This window comes from Cololabis saira, chromosome 2, assembly GCF_033807715.1.
Source record: "Cololabis saira isolate AMF1-May2022 chromosome 2, fColSai1.1, whole genome shotgun sequence".
Lineage (NCBI taxonomy): Eukaryota > Metazoa > Chordata > Actinopteri > Beloniformes > Belonidae > Cololabis > Cololabis saira.
In genome coordinates this window covers 4,454,675-4,475,621 of record NC_084588.1, presented here as the reverse complement: position 1 = coordinate 4,475,621, position 20,947 = coordinate 4,454,675, and the positions used below count along the sequence as shown (strand labels likewise).

The 20,947-nt window shown below is 40.8% G+C and overlaps 1 protein-coding gene across 1 annotated transcript; it reads right to left on the bottom strand.

Moving 5' to 3' along the window:
* Nucleotides 1-11,523: 11,523 nt before the first annotated feature.
* On the bottom strand, nt 11,524-17,864 carry cebpg (CCAAT enhancer binding protein gamma). The gene is made up of 2 exons (XM_061736358.1): nt 17,725-17,864; nt 11,524-12,538 (listed from the first exon to the last, which is right to left on the bottom strand). The coding sequence occupies exon 2, from the start codon at nt 12,445-12,447 to the stop codon at nt 11,947-11,949; it is 501 nt and encodes a 166-aa protein (XP_061592342.1). The 5' UTR covers nt 12,448-12,538; nt 17,725-17,864; the 3' UTR covers nt 11,524-11,946.
* Between the last annotated feature and the right edge of the window lie 3,083 nt (nt 17,865-20,947).

Below are 20,947 nucleotides of genomic sequence, written 5' to 3'. Positions count from 1 at the left end.
GTTCAAATTCCAGTTCCTGATCTGCAGAATGAACAAGTTCAAGTTCAAGTTCTTTATTTGCAAATATGTTGCAAATAATCTGCTTTTAATAGTATTGAAGGGGTAAGACTTGGAAGGGCCTTGACGAGAGGACAATGGGTCTTCGGGATGTCTGGTCTGTAGCTTCATTCTCAGGCTGGTGAAGGGAGATCACCTGACTCCAATCATTAGGCGACATGTTTGCCAAGGGACCGCCGTCATCAGCTTGTCTACACACACATCAAACATCTGGAAGTAATCAGAAAGAGAAGCTGAAGGAACGTCTCCAATCATAGAACAGAGAAACTGGCTTGAAAAATCATACGGTCTGCTTGGACATCTGGTCCATGATATATATCACCATTTTGTCCTAAATATGATGCCCTTCTCTCGGAAGTAAAATTGGGGAGTCTTATTACTTTTATGTGTTATTGTTTTGGTAAAAACATTTAATGGGATGATCAATATGTCACTGTCTGTGCAGGCTGTAGTAAAGGCTTGCTCAAACATGCTGCTGCATCTTTTAGATGTTTCCTTGCTCCAACACTCCTGGTTCAGTTTTGAGAAAAACACACTGTTAACGACCATCAAGACGTTTACACCAGTTAAGGTCTTTTCAAACAACCCCAGCCAGTTATTGTGTTGTCTGCAGTGAAATAAATGGTTTCAACGATTATTATTTACCGTTGAAGTTAAGTCTCCCACGACTAGTTATCCAATGTGTGCAGATTAGGGCTGGGACGATACGGGTAACTCCCGATTCAATACTGTGGCGATATGTGGCCCATGATAATATCACGATAAACGATATACGATATTCGATATATAGTAAGAAATTTCATCAACGATATATCAGGATGTGACTGAAAAAGAAAAATACCCATAAAAAGGAAAACGTCTGTAGTTATGCATTTATTCAATGCCATAATTTCATACAATGTACAAAGAAAGTGCATTTGTATAGGACAGGGGTCGGCAACCCAAAATGTTGAAAGAACCAAATTGGACCCAAAAGACAAAAAACAAATATGTCTGTAGCCGCAAAAAATGAAAAGTCTTGTATCAGAATTAGAATGAAGGCAACACATGCTGTATGTCAACCCAGTCTCACATGAAAACGTACCCTGCCTACGTTGGTCCAAAGTGCAAAAACGTAGAGGGGTTACAATATTAGCCCTTGAAATGTATAACTGTTACATTTTGAAATGTATAACTGTTACATTTTGAAATGTATAACTGTTACATTTTTCTGCCTATTCATTTTGCGTCCAAGTCACGTGACTTTTAAGATTCTGGCCGTGACAGCAACAAACATGGTGGACATTTTTCATTTTTGAGTGAAAGAAATCAATATTTTGAGTTAGTTTCTGCATAGAAATATATATATTTTACTTTCATAACATTCACTCAGTGAAATTACATAATCACTTGCTTGCTCGTGGTTGCAACGTTTTTTCAGATCTCGTCAGAATAATGTAAAACGGTAACGTTTTAAAAATGTGAAAAAGTAACATTTTGGTTGTGGTGCTGTTAAAAAAAAAATCTATATTTTGATGCTTCCTCGTTGTTGGGAATTATTTTCAGATCTCGCCAGAATAATAATTTGAAATTGCAACATTTTGGTGCTGGGATACGTGGCCGTGATATATACACGGCCACGTACAGTAAGCCGGCGGGGATGGAGGTGGGGATCCCCCCCCCAAACCAGATTTTGATAGCGGAGCCAGTCAGCCCACAGAAAGCAGTTTTATTTTGAAAACCAACCGGATTTTCTTGCATTCCAAAAGTCTGACTTCCGGCCCGCCAAAATAAAAGATACAGCCAGACAAATGAATGAAAAAATGAAAATAATCCCTCTGGGATCCCCCTATACGTCATAGTGACAGATGCCCCCGATCATGTGTAATTATTACCTAATGGTTATTAATATAGGATATTCCAGTCCCTGTCTGATAACGCCTACATAAGTATTGTTAGGACGTTATTGAGGAATTACATAATGAGTCATCTTCTATCCAGCCGTTTGTAGTGAGTTCATCTTTTTGTTGACTCCGTCTTTAACAAACTATTACTTTTCTTTAAAGCTACCTTAAAGAGTAAGTGATGGTTAAGAAATAGTAAGTTCCTCATTTGTTTCCCAGTAATTAAGCAACATTAACTAATCATTACATAATCAGAACCCACTTCAATATTTAATGATCAACTAATGTACTGTTTATTTTCTGGTAATTAAGGAACATTATGCATACCTTGTTGTAAAGTGTTACCTTTAGGTTGACGAGAGTTGTTTGTACTCAACACTGAGTCCTAACCTTTTCAGATTTGGGCTGTAGCCGTTCTCCTCCACAGTTTCAAGGAGGACACGAGCTGCATCTCACTGAACGAACTAAATCTGCAAATCTGTTTTCAGTTGCAGCCTTTTATAGAAGTCAGATGGAAAATTCTGGAAAGATTCCCAAATACTAAACCAGTCAACATGATTCAGGCTCTCTCTCAGAGAGGAGATCCCCCTGAGTAGGGAGGGTGTGGAGCTAAAACTGAGCTTAAACTACATGCTAAAACATGCACCAGTGTGGCCCACAGAACCAGAACAGACACTGTCACATTACAACGTTTTCCTAAAGCTGGGTCTACACTGTGCGATATTTTAAATGGTTTGATTCAGCCCCATCTCACACTGCAAGACTAGATCGCTGAGTTCAAAAGTTCACAGCCCACGATTTATGGTCTCACACTGTACGACCCGATGCTCTGATGCGACCCGTCTGCTCACACTATACGTTCATAATCCTCACGTCGGACTTCTGTTACTGGAACTGCAACGTCAAAAAGAAGTGGAAGAGGAGGAACCCCGAAGTGGGAGACACCGAAGATGCTCAGTAAAAACACACGCGCTGCTTTAAGCCTGAATTATGGTTCTGTGTTAAATCGACACCGTAGCCGTACGGTGCGCGTCGCCGCTTACCCTACGCCGTAGGCTCTGCGTTGGTGTAACGTGGAACCATAAATCAGCCTTTAGCAATTTTTGCCATTCTGTGTGGCGATAAATGAAAAATGAGTGATTGGACAAGGAATTGTAAACTCTAGTGTGTTAGAGTCAGTAGTCATAGTTGCAGCTATAGAACAAGACTATAATAGTTAGTCTCAAATATAGCTTGGTGGTAGACATGCTGCTATAGGCCTATGCTGCAGGGGGGCACCGACATGATCCACTGGGCGGTGCCTCTCACCCTTCTTCTCCTCTCCTCTTTCCTTCCTCTCTTCTCCATTTCCATTTTTATTTATTATAAATATCTCATAGCCATCATTTTTGTCCATCGATCGTGTAGTTTCTTGTCAGTCTGGCCCTCGGCAGGAGGGTCCCCCCTTATGATCCAGGTCCTGGTCCTGGTGTTACTCTCTCGTCGTGAGGTGTTACTCTCTCGTCGTGAGGTGTTACTCTCTCGTCGTGAGGTGTTAATCTCTCGTCGTGAGGTGTTAATCTCTCATCGTGAGGTGTTAATCTCTGGTCGTGAGGTGTTACTCTCTCGTCGTGAGGTGTTAATCTCTCGTCGTGAGGTGTTACTCTCTCGTCGTGAGGTGTTACTCTCTCGTCGTGAGGTGTTACTCTCTCGTCGTGAGGTGTTACTCTCGTCGTGAGGTGTTACTCTCGTCGTGAGGTGTTACTCTCTCGTTGTGAGGTGTTACACTCTCGTCGTGAGGTGTTACTCTCTCGTCGTGAGGTGTTACTCTCTCGTCGCGAGGTGTTACTCTCTCGTCGTGAGGTGTTAATCTCTCGTCGTGAGGTGTTAATCTCTCGTCGTGAGGTGTTACTCTCGTCGTGAGGTGTTACTCTCGTCGTGAGGTGTTACTCTCTCGTCGTGAGGTGTTACTCTCTCGTCGTGAGGTGTTAATCTCTCGTCGTGAGGTGTTACTCTCGTCGTGAGGTGTTAATCTCTCGTCGTGAGGTGTTACACTCTCGTCGTGAGGTGTTACTCTCTCGTCGTGAGGTGTTACTCTCTCGTCGTGAGGTGTTACTCTCTCGTCGTGAGGTGTTAATCTCTCGTCGTGAGGTGTTACACTCTCGTCGTGAGGTGTTAATCTCTCGTCGTGAGGTGTTACTCTCTCGTCGTGAGGTGTTACTCTCTCGTCGTGAGGTGTTACTCTCTCGTCGTGAGGTGTTACTCTCTCGTCGTGAGGTGTTACTCTCTCGTCGTGAGGTGCTAATCTCTCGTCGTGAGCTGTTACTGTAATCTCTCGTCGTTACCCCACGTATACTGCACGAGGCACGACCAACGATTGGGTCGAAATCTGGCCCGATCCAAAAAAAAGTCGCACGACTGGAAAATCGGTTCAAAACGAGCCGACAATCGCACAGTGTCTGCCCGGCTTTACGAAAAGATGTGGAATACTAATCTGGAATATAATTAGAGTGTCATCTGCATATAAACTGACATTTGTATTAATACAAGATCCCGCTGACTGGGGGAATGTACAATAATGAATCAGAGCTCCTCATTCAGAGCCTTGTGGCACTCCAGTCCTCACCACTGGTGTAGATGGACGGTTGATCCTTACAGGCAGGAATCAAAGGGAAGCAGATCTCCTTTGACCAGTTCTTGAAGATTTTTACAAGAACCAGCAGTTTTTTAGAACCAAATAAAAGAAGTCCAGTTGCCTTTTCAGAAGTAACATCAAATGTCGACCACTTCTCAGTGTGTATTATGTGGTTCACATTTCTCAACGCAAAAATGTTCAAAGATAAAGATAAACACAAAAGATGTGTTTGAAAAGCACATGTACATGTATGGGCCAGAAGACAGCGTTGTGATTGTCAGTGACCTGCGGGTGTCGCTCTCGTATCACCATCTCCCACCTGGACCTACCTGTGGCCGTCACAGATATCTAGTCAAATGTGAAGAATAGGACGTTTTTATAGCCATATGAGAATAAACTGTTATTAACAAGTTACTAACCAATGGAAAAGTTCACATTAAAACATTTTATTGAACTTTGTGTGTTACAGGTAACGTTATACAGAGCTAATGTTAAGTCATCTTAAGAATATTTGTCTTATTTCTAGTTAAAATGTCTCATTTTTAGTCAAAAAATCTCATTACACTTAAAACAAGAGTCATTACCAGAAAAATAACTTATTTGACAATTTTCACCTGTTTCAAGTAAATTTTCACTTAAAATAAGTAGAAAAATCTGCCAGTGGGACAAGATTTTTTGCTTGTAATGAGAAGATAAATCTTGTTCCACTGGCAGATTTTTCTACTTATTTCAAGTGAAAATTTACTTGAAACAGGTGAAAATTGTCAAATAAGTTGTTTTTCTGGTAAGTATTCTTGTTAAGATTTTGAGTTTTTGCAGTGAATTCTAGTGTCGTCTCCTGCCGTTTGATCTGGAACAGTGGAACATGAAAAGTAAGACTGAAAGCAGAGGTGGGAGTTTTTTTAAATCCTTCTGCAAGCTTGGTGAGTTTAGTTTTGTGGAGTCCCGGCTTTAAAGCGCATGTTGTGGTTTCCCGTCTCTTTTTTCCTGTGGTGTCCGCTGACAGGACTTGAGACGGTAAGGGCGTAATGAGCTCACCTGCAGTCGTGTAAAGTGTTAAATCAGAGCATGTGGACAGATAAGAGCCGCGGGTTGGTGATAAGAGTTTATTGGATAAGCTGAATGTGCGTCTGGAGCCGCCGGCCTTGAGAAGCAGACGGACGGATGAATGATTGACAGGATGGCGTCAGCGTGGCCTGAGCTGGCCACGCCCACCACGGGTCAGAGGAAAGGTTTCCTACATCGCTGCCTGACACAGAGCCGCTCCTCCCACCTCCTCCCACCTCTCCCACCTCCTCCCCACACCGCTCCCATAACTCCCAGTGTTGTCAGAATCTAAGAATAAACTGTGTATCTGAGCTGAGACATCCACCACCTCTGAGGAGGGAAAAACACTTTAGAAACCGCCCCATTGAACCCCATTCATTCACATGTCACTGTTTTTGTCCAGGCTTCTAGAAAGATGAACGCCCCCTCTTTAACCCCGTGTAACCGCTGTTTACTATCGCGGTAGGAGGAGCAGCAGGTCAGGGGGTTGAGCCACTCTGAGCAGGCTACAGGCTCGCCACCCGTCCCTTGAAATATGGAATTGTTACGTAATTGGGAATTAAAAGTTGCAGTTTAAAAACAGTTTATTCTATGTTTTCACAATTGTTCCATGATGCACATCTGTCACACTCGCATGAACAACGTACTAATAATAAAGAACAAAATAAAGGACAGGATATATTAAAGACAGTAACATGTGTTGTGTTGGCTCTGTTATTTATTGATGTCACTTCATTCGTTTAGTAAATTCAACTAAAGTGAAACAAATATATTAATTAAATATATTATTTCCCACTACATACAAAGTGAGATATTTCAAGCCTTTATTTGTTATAATGTTGATGATTATGGCTCACAGTTTATGAAAACCCCCCCAAAAATTTTTTTGAATATTTTATGAAATCAATAAACAATTAAATCGTCAAAATGATAACAGATAAAGGCTTAAAATATCTTGGTTTGCATGTAATGAGACTATGTAATGTATTAGTTTCACCTTTTAAGTTGAATTATTGAAATAAATTAACTTTTACACCATATTCTAATGTTCCGACCTTCACTTGTAGCTATATTTATATTTACTTGCATGTACATCTGGCCTGATGTGGACATACATACATAGCATTTCAGTTGCTAGTATGGTTGGCTGTCTGCACAGTAATGCAAGTTCAATGCTATTAAAGCACTTTAAACTTTAAATCAAAGCATTTTGTTCTTTCTAATAAAATAAATACATTTCTATGCAGTTTAGAAGTTTTGGGGATGTCCCTTTTTTTGGCTCCTGTGCTGCTGAAACTGGGCGTCCCTTATTTCTATTTCTGAAAGGTGGCAACCCTAGCAGGCTAGCTGGTTAGCCAGTCAGGGTGGAGATTCAGTCCAAAGGAAGGATTGTCAGCTGAAGTATAGTAGTATATGTTACATGTCCTTGAATAATGTTGGATGTTTTTCATCTGTGCTGTATTTATTTGTACCAAGGGACTGCAGATGCAAAGGCTAAAGGCTAAAGGCTAGCAACTCTCTTTAAGTAAGTAAGTAAGTAAGAAGTTTGTTAGCGTCTACTTGTGTAACTGGGTTCTGGATCCAGACCTGCGGTTCCTCTACCGACCACTAGGGCAGGGGTCGGCAACACAAAATGTTAAAGAGCCATATTGGACCAAAAACACAAAAAACAAATATGTCTGGAGATGCAAAAAATGAAAAGTCTTGTATAAGCCTTAGAATGAAGGCAACACATGCTGCATGTTTCTATATTAGTTAGAACTGGGGGAAGATTTTATTTTTCATTATGCACTTCGAGAAAAAAGTCGAAATGTTGAGAAAAAAGTCGAAATGTCGAGAAAAAAGTCGAAATGTCGAGAAAAAAGTCGAAATGTCGAGATTAATGTTGAAGTACAATCTCGAGAAAAAAGTCGAAATGTTGAGAGAAAAGTTGAGAAAAAAGTCAAAATTTTCAGGAAAAAAATCAAAATGTTGAGAAAAAAGTTGAAATGTTGAGAAAAAAGTCAAAATTTTGAGAAAAAAGTCAAAATTTTGAGAAAAAAGTCGAAATGTCGAGAAAACAGTTGAAATGTCGCGATTAAAAAGGAAAGGAAAAAGGAAGAAAAAAAGGAAAAAAAAGAAAAAAAAAGGTCAAACATTTTTGAAAAAGCTCCAGGGAGCCACTAGGGCGGCGCTAAAGAGCCGGGTTGCCGACCCCTGCCCTAGGGTCTGGATCCAGACCTGTAGTTCCTCTACCGACCACTAGGGTCGGTCGGGGTTTTCAGGGTTTCTCTGGGTCGGTCTGGGTTTGCCAGTTGTTCTGGTGGTTGACATCAGTCCCAGAGTTGCTCAGATCCGTTGCTACGTTCCACTCTAATGACGCTTTTACACTAGTACCTACTCAGCTGACTCACCTCGGTTTGGTTCTTTCCCACTAGGGGTCTAACTTGCAGAGTAGATACTTTTCTGTATCTATTCTGCCGAGGTTCTAAGCTGCTGAGTCGGCTGTATCTGACATCATCACACTACAGACCACCGATTGGTCGGGGGGTTGGAGTCAGACGTCTGAGTCAGGAGGAGGAAATCAGAGAAAGAGACTCTGACAGACTCTTGTTCATTTTATTCAACCAGCAATAGCAGCAAAAGTCTGTTTCTGATCCAACTCTGAGGGTCAGATGTTCATAAACCTGGTGCTGAGGAGAGAATTAAAAAGGATCTAGACGGAGATAAGGAACGACCAGATCTACCAGGAGCTCTGTCTCTTCATAGCTGCTCACGGCTCCAGCTGACTTTTCAGTAGCACAGAGACAATCAAACAAGAAAAAAAGCGTTGCTGCTTGAATCTTCTCTCACTCTCATTTTATAACTTGATATCAAACACAAGCCACAGACCCAGCAGCACATCTATCATCTCCTCCAGGTTCTACATCTTTAGTGTTGTTGTCTCCTTCATTTAGATACACAATCAAATACGTCACAGCAGCTTCACTCCAATCCTCAGTGTCTTTAGTGTCTAAAAACAAACAAGGACAAGGCGAGTGGAGTCGCGCTGAGTAGGTTCTAGACCAGTGGTCGGCAACCCAAAATGTTGAAAGAGCCATATTGGACCAAAAACACAAAAAACAAATATGTTTGGAGCCGGAGAAAATGAAAAGTCTTGTATCAGCCTTAGAATGAAGGCGACACATGCTGCATGTTTCTATAACTTTTTATAACTATAACTTTTTTTTTCATTATGCACTTCGAGAAAAAAGTCAAAATTTCGAGAAAAAAGTCGAAATGTTGAGAAAAGTCAAAACTTCGAGAAAAAAGTCAAAATGTCGAGATTAAAAAGGAAAGGAAAAAGGAAGAATAAAAGAGAAAAAAAGGAAAAAAAGAAGAAAAAATAAAAAAAAGAAAAGAAGAAAAAAAAGGAAGAAAAGAAGAAAAGAGAAAAGGAAAAAAGAAGAAAAAAAAAGGAAAAAAAAGGTCAAACTTTTTTTAAAAACCTCCAGGGAGCCACAAGGGCGGCTCTAGAGCCGCAGGTTGCCGACCCCTGTACTAGTATAAAAGCGCCACATGGGACCTCATGTTTGTTAATAACCCTTAATGTCGTCCCCCCCCACAGAGACGTCCGTGAGTCCACCACCGGGTCAGGATTGAAGAATCGGGACACTGCTGGACTTTGAGACTGAGTTTTAATCACCACCACCCAAACCCCGCCCCCCCCAGTGCTGATAGAAAATAGCTGAGTGACAGAAAAATGCTGCCCAGCAACATTGAGACCACACCCCCCCTCCCCACGTTAGTTACTCATGCACACAATTCCCTTTAGAACATGCTGCTGGAGTAGAAGAGTACAAAAACCACCGGTAGAAAAGTGAAAAAGACGAGCCGCTCCCGCGACGACGTCCACTGGAAGAACAGCCAAACGTACAGATGTGTTGGAACAAATCCCGGCCTTTATTCTACACAAACGTCCCACTCAGTTCAGCTCTGACGGAGGTGCCGTCCCAGTCCTGGCCCGGTCCAACACCACCATGAATGCTGGAGTTAGATCACAGAAAACTAAAGAGATTTACTTTTGACACCTCACATATTCATTTTAAAGCTGCTTTTTGAAGAGGTCCTCTTGGTGAATAATTCAGAACCTTCTTGGAAGGTTGAATCTCGTCAATGTCCCGGTTACTTCGGCCTCCAGTAACTTTACACACATCACCAAAAATAATAAGAACAACAGCCCAGAAAAACAAACCCCTGATTTTTGGAATCATATCGTTTTGGAGTCAGAACTGGAAATGGAAATAAAACATTTTTAAATCCAGAGGATTAGAGGGAAACACAGACAAAAGAGAAGAGGTTCACCTCATGGCGTCGCTGCAGGCTTCATGAATCCTCTGTTTCATTACATTAATGTTCTTATTTTTATTATTAAATTAGGTTTTATATACATTTTTATTGAGCCACTGTTTTCCGATTCATTCTCCATTTCTACGTCAACAACATAATTTCCCTCAGGGCATTATATTATTATTATTCTTACTTCTTTTCTGGAGATAAAAACAACAAAAAACTGCTGTTTCCTGGATTTTCAGTAATATTTTTAATAAAGCTCTGCGTCAACAACCAGGGACTTGTGGGGACTTGTAGTCAAGGAGTACCGAGGAGTCGTTTCAGGACCTGGGGCCTGCTGGGGCCTGCTGGGACCTGCTGGGACCTGCTGGGGCCTAGTGGGACCTGCACTGCAAAAACTCAAAATCTTAAGAATATTTGTCTTATTTCTAGTTAAAATTTCTAATTTTTAGTCAAAAAAAATCTCATTACACTTAAAACAAGACTCATCACTGGAAAAAACAACAATTTTCACCTGTTTCAAGTAGATTTTCACTTAGAATAAATTGAAAAATCTGCCAGTGGAACAAGATTTCTTTGCTTATAATAAGAAGATAAATCTTGTCAGATTTTTCTACTTATTTCAAGTGAAAATTTACTTGAAAAAGGTGAAAATTGTCATAAGTTATTTTTCATGTAATGACTCTTGTTTTAAGTTTGACTAAAAATTAGACATTTTAACTAGAAATAAGACAAATATTCCTGGTAAGATTTTGAGTGTTTGCAGTGTGCTGGGGCCTGGTGGGGCCTGCTGGGGCCTGGTGGTGTGGGGGAGGCGGGAGACGGAGGTCTCACATGTTCCAACACTAACATTTAACATGTGCAACTTAAACACTTAAATAAAACCAACGCCGGCGATCGTCGGGATCCAAGCAGCTCCACCCCCCCCAGCCCCGTCCCCCACTAACGAAAATCAAATTCAGCTGGTTCAGAATTACTGGGAATTGTCGGGCCAATAAAATGTATTGTAAATGTATCCCGAGTTGGGACGTTATCTTTAAGCCGATTGTCCGATCCGCCCGTTCATCCCAACGGCGTGTAGAGCAGCTACTCCACGTTTGTGCAGCTCTGAGCCGTTTGTCTCGGTCAGCTTTTGGAAGCTGACGGGAACGTTTTCAGGGCTGGAATGAGCAGGTGCTGCCGGGCTGGATCTGGGAGCTCGACGGGAACCTGAGGAAAGAACACTTTTGTTCTGGTACATACCGTAAAACGAGCTCTCGTACTTTAACGCCACGTAGAGGCCGACTGCAACACTGCCCACAGTCAGAGGACGTTAGGACGTCTAACTCGGCTGCTCAAGGACTTTGTCCAAAAGTAGAATGATTAAAAAAATACCTACAACAATAATCATAACAATAACGTTGAAAACGACGGTTCCAGTAGCTGCACTGCTTGGACCCCGGGTGAAAACCACACACTGAAGGATAATTCTGCCCGGTTGGTGCGTGTCGGGACTAAAACCAGCTCTTAATGTCCATCAAGTCCCAGTTCAACACGCCGGCCTTTCAGTTTAGGTCTGAAATCAGGCGTCCTGGCCAACCTTTGGTGCAAAAACACAAACAAAGACAGCTGAAGAGTCTTCCAAAACAACAACATGTAGTGACTTTAGTTTAAAAAAACTCTGAACATCAGAACAAGATTCACGAGATAGAAAAGAGACGGCAGAGTTGGGTGGACGGGAGGAGGGAACGGCGCCTGTGCTGCGGTCGCCGCGCTCCCCCGGACCCGCGGTCACATGACCAGTCGCCGTCCAATAAAAACAAGTCTGATCGGCCACAACGCTACAGGGTTCAACCAAATTCAGAAGAAGTTTCCCCAGGACTGGTAGGCGGATCAAAGCGAGTCATTTCCTGGTGCCGGGTTTGGGTCAGGAGAGGTGGTGAATTCGGTAATGAGTGATAACAGAAAAGAAAAGCAAAATGAAGAAGCTCGTTTCCAGAAGACAAGAGTTAAAAGTGTGTGGATCCGTGAGTCCCGTGGCCCCGCCTCCTCCTCTCATTGGCCAGTGCTGCTGTTGGGGGCGGGGCTAGCGCCCTCGGCGGCGGCGGGGGGCGGCTGCACGTTGTCCGCCAGGTTGTGGGCGTGTTCCAGGAACAGGTCCTTGAGCACGCTCAGTTCCTTACTGAGCAGCTTGATCTTGGCCTCCAGCCGCTCGTTCTCCTCCTTGAGCTCGTTGACGCGCTGCTGCGTGTCCAGCGCCTTCTGCTTGCTGCGCATGCGGCTCTTCTTCACCGCCAGGTTGTTGCGCTCGCGCCGCTGCCGGTACTCGTCGCTGTCCTTGTCGGCGGACGGCTTCTTCATCTTGCTGGGGGGCGAGGCCTTGCCGCCACCGGCGGAGGAAGGGTTGGCGGGGACGAGCTGGGGGACCTGCTGCAGTCCGGCCACGGGCGCCGGCGGGGACGAGGGGGACGCGGCGGTGTGCGCCTGGCTCTGGATGACGCTCACACCGTTGTGGTCAGCAGCGTGGGTGAGTTTCCGCTGGGACGGCCGGCTCATTTGGATCCGTTGCCTTCAGGAGCTGATGTCTGACCGGAGCCTCCTCAGGGTCCAGGTGAGGCAGGAGAAGAAGAAGAAGCAGCGACGGCACCTGCAGGACCAAAGATCAGGGACACACTTAGGCCTGTGTTGAAAAAAATCGATTTCCCAATTCTAAATCGATTCTCATATTAATTCCTAAAAATCGATTCATATGTCTAAAGATCGATTTTTTTTATGCATTTTTTTTCATCATTACATTACAACTTTTGGTTATTTTTTTGTTTATCCCCAAAAAAGGAATGTTTTGTTGGACACGAGAATAACTGGTGCCATATTTTTGCCTTTAAATATGTTTAAAGGTATGAAAACATTAAAGTGTTAGGTTATAATTGCATAAATTGTCTATATTTCTTTACTTTATATACTGTCTTGGGATTAGATTTGCAAAAAAAGCTAAAAACCAAATGCTCAAAAATTAAAAACAAAAATAGACTGAAAATGGAACAAATAAAAACGGAATGTGGGAAAAAATAAAACTGATTTCATCCGTCTCTGTTTGCTGCCCTGGATCTGTACTTGCTATACTTGCTGTTTAATCTTAATATAATACAATACTAGTATTAATATGTTGCAGAACTACAGTCATATCATTCATGCAACAGCTCAAAAAACTGTTTTAATAACACTAACCCAAATCAATATCGGAATCGAATCGGATCTTGATAATCAGAGTCATCTACCAGCTCAGATAAACTTGCTAACAAAAACATCTGCTGATCTGCTGATGTGAGTGGTTGTTGTGGCCGAGTGGTTGCAGCGACGGACTCTACAGAGTCATCAGGTCAAAATCTAACAGACTGAAAAACAGCTTTTTCCCTAAAGCCATAACCGCCCTGAACAAAATGTGAATGTCTTCATGTACAATTACTGTTTTTACCGTGCAATACCTTTTCCCAGACTATGTGTGCAATATTGCACCACATGTGTAGTTATATGTTATTATCTGTAGATAGGATCTCAGGTCTTGATTTCACTATTCAAAATGCACCTTAACCTTTTTTATATTATTTATATTTCTTATATTCTTATATTTCTTATATTGCTTACTGTCTTGCACTGGAGAGGTGATGCTGCTTTTAATCTCACTGTACCCATGTATAATGACAATAAAGTATTCTATTCTATTCTTCTAAATCCTCTGGGGAATCCTTGCGCAGGTTCAAATCCTGCCACCAACGATTCATATTTGAATGATGGCGTCACAGATACGACTTCACAGCGGGTTACGCCCACTAAGTGTCAGAAAGACTGAGTGTCAGAAAGACTGAGTGTCAGAAAGACTGAGTGGCAGCGTAAACTTTCAGTTTGAGCAACTGGAAAACATCTAAAATGGGAAAGAGCTGTTGTGCGATCGACTGTACTCATAGATTTAGCAAGAAATCAGAGTTATTGTTTTACAGACTGCTGAAAAATAAGCTTAAGAGAGACAAATGGATCGCTGCAATTCACAGAAACAACTGGATTCCAGGCACCGAAACGTGGATTTGTGGTTCCTATTTTGTATCAGGTAATGTTGGATTCTTGGGTAGCTAACGTTAAACGGTCAAATCATAATGTTCGGTGTTCTCATCACTTTAATTTCTACAACAAATCCTGCCTTGAAGTCGGACCAAGCGTCAAGACTTTTGTAAGCCTTCAAGCTTTGCTTCGTGTATTTCCCCGGCGTAGAAATTAAGTACATATAAATATCAGGAAACTGGATTGGTGGCCAAATATTAATGTCCATGGACCACTGGTTCTTAAGGTAACTGTACCAAATATTAATGTCCATGGACCACTGGTTCTTGGTAACTGTACCAAATATTAATGTCCATGGACCTACTGGTTCTTGGTAACTGTACCAAATATTAATGTCCATGGACCACTGGTTCTTGGTAACTGTACCAAATATTAATGTCCATGGACCTACTGGTTCTTGGTAACTGTACCAAATATTAATGTCCATGGACCACTGGTTCTTGGTAATTGTACCAAATATTAATGTCCATGGACCACTGGTTCTTGGTAACTGTACCAAATATTAATGTCCATGGACCACTGGTTCTTGGTAACTGTACCAAATATTAATGTCCATGGACCACTGGTTCTTGGTAATTGTACCAAATATTAATGTCCATGGACCACTGGTTCTTGGGGTAACTGTACGGGTCACTGTCAAGTCCAGCTGACTTTAATTTAAGCAGATAATAGGCTGTTATCCCATCTTCTCCACTAGTTGCAGCTGTTTTTGCTGATGTTTTGCCACTCAGTGAGTAAGGGGGCTGGTCCAGTGGGGAAGTGACGTCAATGCAGACCCTCTATACTGACAAATAAAGAGATTATTATGATTATGATTATTATTATCTCTACAAAGCTGCAGAGAGCAACTTCTAAAACAACTGTTCACAAAAACAAATCAATTTTGGAGGTGATGTTTTTTCTTTCTCTCACTTTCTTCCACTATTCCAGCTGTGATCGGAAACACACCTGGAGGAGAGCTTGGAAACTGTATTTTCTTTCTTTCCTGTACTGCACTACTTTTTATTCCAATGTATATACTGTTTTTATTTCGTAATAATATATATTTTACTTTTTTTACCCTTTCCCTGCATGTTTGTGTTGAGTGTACTGCTGCTGCACAAAGTGAAATTCCCCATTGAGGGAGAAATAAAGGATAATCTTATTTTATCTTAGTTTACGCTGCAACTTAAAATATCAGCTGCATCAGGAGGTTTCTTTGAGTATTCATGTGTTCATTAAGTGGATCATGACCTGTCATTTGTGTATTTTGAAGTGTTGAAGTCACCGACGGTAACTATGGTGAGCTGTAATTCCACGGCAGATCTCATTCAATCTTACAGTTTTACCCCAAACATATCAACATGTTACGAACAAAATACTTAACATTTCCAATTACTCCCAAAGCAAAAGAACTCAATTTTAAAACCTTAAATCGTGTAAACCCATCCAGTGATTTGTTGCGACAGCGATTTGGTATTTAAACTAATAACTGTGTATTTTGTGATGAATGTGAAACCACTGATCATTTATTTTTTATAATGCATATATTCTAATCCCCTTTGGCAGGATATACATGACTGGCTTCATCCAAATGTTTTTCACCTGCACGACTTCTCACGAAAAGCTATTATTTTTTAACTTTCAATGGACAATACCAATGATGACTTTCTGATTAATAATATCATAATTCTGGGTAAATTCCACATCCACAAGTGCAAGTATATGAAAGTGAAACCTCGATTTTGTGTTTATTCCATAACAAATTCCTTTACTTTTCTAACAAAAATAAATGCAATACAACTTTTGAACATAATTGTTGAAAATCATTTATTGGATAAGCCTAGCCCCTTTCATTATTTTCCTTTTCATTTTATTTATTTTCTTTTCCTTCTGTTTTCTCTCAAATGCACCTGTTCAATTTCGTTCCTTTGAGCTTTAAAAATAATTTCGGTAAAAACACTTTCATATACGGCAACATGTCTCTGAAATGAGCTGCCACCTCCCTCAAACTGATCTCAAATGAGAGGAGCTTTAAATTTCACCTGAAATCACACCTGTCCACTTTGTTTGTGTTTTATCTTTCTGTGGTTTGATTTGTGCTGAATGTTTGTGTTTTTAGTTGTGTTTTGTCTTGTTTTCTTATGAGGAGCCAATAGTAAACAAACATCATACTTGTCGACATCTGCATTTTTCGTCAGCTTTTATAAACATCGAGGACCGCAATGGAAATAAGCCTGTTGGCTTTATTGTGTTTTAATCCTCGACAATTTTTATCATTAATGTATGTGAGACTGCAATGCAGTTTTTCGGGTGTGTTTTTTTTTTTTAATATTCATTTTTATTTATTTATTTTATTTTTGTGCATGTAAAAAAAACAACACTTCATGAGAAGTTTAAGAAAACAAAACAACAAAACAAAGAATTTCATCCTTTAAAACTTGCTATCTTGATTTACATGTGCCAAAAACGGAGTAGGAAGAAGTGTAAACTTATTTAGTCCTACTCCCATTCACTGATCATTTAACCTGTATTTATAAATATTCACACACTGTACTCACACTTTTTTTGTATTTTTTTGTTCATTTCCTAGTGTGGGATATTTTTATATTTTATTTTAATTGTAATTTTATTTATTATTATTTATTGCTGCTTATTATCATTATTATTTGTAGCTGGAAATAGGTGGTTCACACACCGGAATGTTATATTTTGATGTAATTAATGTGCCTGTGTAATCCCATGAGGGATGGGTCATTTAAATGTCCGGACACGAAAATAAAATAATTCATTCATTCACACTGCTAAATAACAGTATTATTATTATTGTTATAATATACTGTAATTATACTCACACACATTCTTATACATACATACATACATACATACATACATACATACATACATACATACATACATACATACATACATACATACATACATACATACATACATACATACATACATACATACATACATACATACATACATACATATATTTGTACACACATGTCCATATAAATATTTATATAAATATACTTATTTACACTATACTGTATCTGCTCTATATCTATGTATGTAGTAGTTTGATGCCTTGTTGTTTATATGTAAAGATATTTTTCAATTAAAAGAAAAAGTGTTCATTCATTAATTGGCCCATGAGCTGTCATTGATGATCCCCGCCGGTAACTATGGAGAGTTGTGATTCCGCGGCAGCTCCGCTCTGATTGGCCGGGCCGTTGCTATGCAGCGTGTCAGCCAGTCAGCGTGTGCGCAGCGGAAACCGCTCCGGGTGGAAACACGGCGGTTGCCTGCTATTGCATCATCGCAGGTCTTTGTGCCGAGAGAGGGGAACTCCGGGGCTCCGACCGATACAACCACATAACCCCCGATCCAGACCACATAACCGCCCAAACTTCTGATCCCAATACCTTTATCAACCAAAACGCTGATTTCCAGCACTTTCTGACGAAGTTAGGAAGCAGCAGATCAGGTTATTCCCTGCTGAAACGCTGAGCTTACCGGCTTCCTGTTCGAGCCCTGGAGTTACAGTGAAGTTAATGGCTTTACATCAAGTTGATGTTAGTTAAATCGGCTTTAAATCAGGTTAATGTGAGTTAACTCGGCTTGGATTGTGGTTTCGGTTTCCTTCACACAGTTTTAGTCGCTAGCTCCTGCTGCTAACGAGCCGCCTCCTCTTGTTTTTGGTCGTTTTAAAAAGCTCGAAACGCGGTTTACCTTCAGCGGCCGCTCCTGGGAAAGACCATCCGTCAAAACAGACCGGGTGGCGGTGATAATTTCCAGTTTAAATCCGTCCGTCTATCGCTCTGACTGTTTTTGTTTGGAACATGGACAGGAGCCCCGATTGCGAAATCTCCCTTACCTTGTTCGGTAATGTCCCGGCTCGGCCAATCACAGGCGAGGGGGCGGGAGCGGAGGCGACCCCGGACCAATCACAGCTCGAGCCTTGGCTGATGACGCAACGCCCCGGGTGATTGGCAGGTCCAGGGACCAATCGGACGCGGCTGTCATGTTGGTTTTGTTTATGTAATACGAGGTCGGTTGGATGATTTAATACGTTGAACGACTTCAAGTTTCGTTCATTTTCTAAACTTGTGGTAGCTCTAACAACTCTACTGCCACATAACAGGGACAGAAACCCAAGTAAAACAACTGGAAAAACTCACTGTAAACATGTACAGGTGAGCTGTTACATCAGGCAGGAAATCAACTGTTTTGATGGGAGTTTCAAAATAATAGTGCGTTCAAATCAAAAGGCCTGTATCCGGTTTTTTTTACAGTTGTAATAAAAGTTGCGGTTCCTCTACTGGCCACTAGGAAAAATAGTATTCATGCAAAAATATCCAGTTTTCCAGCAGTAATAAACGTGTTTAAAGTCCCAGTTTGGGTCTCCATGACAACTGTAAAAGTGAGAATTCGTAGGGAAATTATATAAAATGCACATACGTTTTTGACTGACAGCTTGCACAGCCAATGGCAGTTTGCATCAATAGAAAAAGAGTCGACCGGGTGCTCATTAGGGTGTGACCGCTGTAAAATGGTGCTCTTGGATCAGACCCGGGAGACAATGTGGAAAAATAGAAGCTAAAGATCCCGGCATTCGAGAGGAGGTAGATTAAAAAGAAAAAAAAAGCCTTTATTAAAAGACGGCTGCCAACATGTTTCGGCCTATCTGGCTTTCATCAGGCCAAAAGCAATACAGAGAAAGGAACCCGTATAAATAACCACAGGTGTGGTAATGAGCACAGGTGAAAATAATCACTCATCAAGGCGAAAACACAAGTGAACCATACAGGACTGTCTCAGAAAATTAGAATATTGTGATTTTCTGTAATGCAATTACAAAAACAAAAATGTCATACATTCTGGATTCATTACAAATCAACTGAAATATTGCAAGCCTTTTATTATTTTAATATTGCTGATCATGGCTTACGGCTTAAGAAAACTCAAATATCCTATCTCAAAAAATTAGAATATTCTGGGAATCTTAATCTTAAACTGTAAGCCATAATCAGCAATATTAAAATAATAAAAGGCTTGTAATATTTCAGTTGATTTGTAATGAATCCAGAATGTATGACATTTTTGTTTTTTTTAATTGCATTACAGAAAATAAAGAACTTTATCACAATATTCTAATTTTCTGAGACAGTCCTGTATAGCGACATTTTAAGGTGGTATGGTACACTCATCACAACAAATAATCATTGGAATAAAACATCCATACACAGAAAAAAAGCGCTGCACGTATGAGCAAAAATGTCTCAAACCTGTGTGCAGAAAAATCTGAAGAAGAAACACTACACAATATGAAACCAAGATCAAAAGGAAAGAACATGACACAAGCTGACAAGGGACGGCATATAATTAAAATAGGCTACAGTAGCCATGACGGCTATTTGCATCACTTTAGCTACTTAACTGATCTAAAGGTTGTTTTTCTTATATATATATATATATATATATTTTTTTTTTTTTCCCCAAATTTTACCACCCAGTGCTCCTACCCAGGTCAGTCCTGAGCATTGCTCTCCCTCTGCAAATCCCGGGAGGCGTCTCCTCCTTACTTGAGGAGTGAGCAGGCCTCTTCTTTTCACCAGACATGGTGGGGCTTCTCCGGCTGATGTAGCGTGTGGAAGGATCACGTTATTCCGGCCAGATCCTCCCCTCCCAGTGTTGTGTTAAAAATGAACGCGTTCATTGAACACATTCATTTCTGTGAGAACGTTGAACTGAACGCAACATATTTACAAATAAAGAACTTGAACTTGAACTTGTTCATTCTGCAGATCATGAACTGGAATCTGAACTGTTCACATTATGTGAGTTTCAGCTTCACTGTTTAGGTCCAATTATTACGGAATACATTTCACCACATTTAAAATACTCGACGAGACGATGACTTCACACTACATTACCCACAATGCAGTGCACACTAGCATAGCAACGGGCACCAGCTCCATGGCAACGGCGGCCCGAGCCCAGTGCATCTTTACATGACCAGTGAAGAGAGAGACGTTGCAGACGCAGCGTCAGCGAGCCGTCAGATGATGATCCTTATCATTATCTGAGGGAATTTTACACATCGTCTCCCAAAGAGTCTGATGGTAAAAATCTAACCTTTCTGTTCAAATTATGTCCACCTGAGAAAACAAGTCCGAGCGTCTGCCTCGTCAACTTCAAATTTGGAACGTTATGTGGAGTTAAAGCATCCGTCCAGTCACTTATGCGAGTGGTTGTGGGTTTGTCTGTAAGGGTCCCAGGATGAATCTTAGCTCAGCAGCAGGTATCAGTATCTTCACATGCATCTGTGATCTGTAGTGGTAACTGGATGAATCCCGAGTCAGTTTTCAGCCGACTCTGATCCCGTTTCCCTTTAATTCTTATTTTTATATCTTCTGCCACTTTTTGCTGTTTATCTTGTTCCACATTTTGTCAGCTATTTCAGCCATTCAAATATGAAGACATTCAGCTTGTTGAGGACAGTAATTACTAGGCCTGTGTTGAAAAAAATCGATGTTCCGATTCTCATATTAATTCCTTAAAATCGATTTATAAGTCTAAAGATAGATTTTTTTTCATCATTACATTACAACTTTTGGTATTTTTTTGTTTATGCCCAAAAAAAGGACTGTTTTGTTGGACACGAGAATAACTAGTTCCATGTTTTTGCCTTTAAATATGTTTAAAGGTATGAAAACATTAAAGTTTTTTAGTTATAATTGCATAAATTGTCTATATTTTATTACTTTATATACTGTCTTGGGGTTGCATTTGCCTAAAATGCTAAAAACCAAATTCTCAAAAATTAAAAACCGAAATAGACCGAAAATGGAAAAAATTTAAACGGAATGTGGGAAAAAATAAAACCGATTTCATAGGTTCAAGATGTTTCTGTTTCAGTTCTATCAGCATTCTGGGAGCTGATTGGTCCTTA

Excerpts from the sequence above, each read along its gene's own strand:
- cebpg (XM_061736358.1), bottom strand. The coding sequence starts at position 12,447 with ATGAGCCGGCCGTCCCAGCGGAAACTCACCCACGCTGCTGACCACAAC.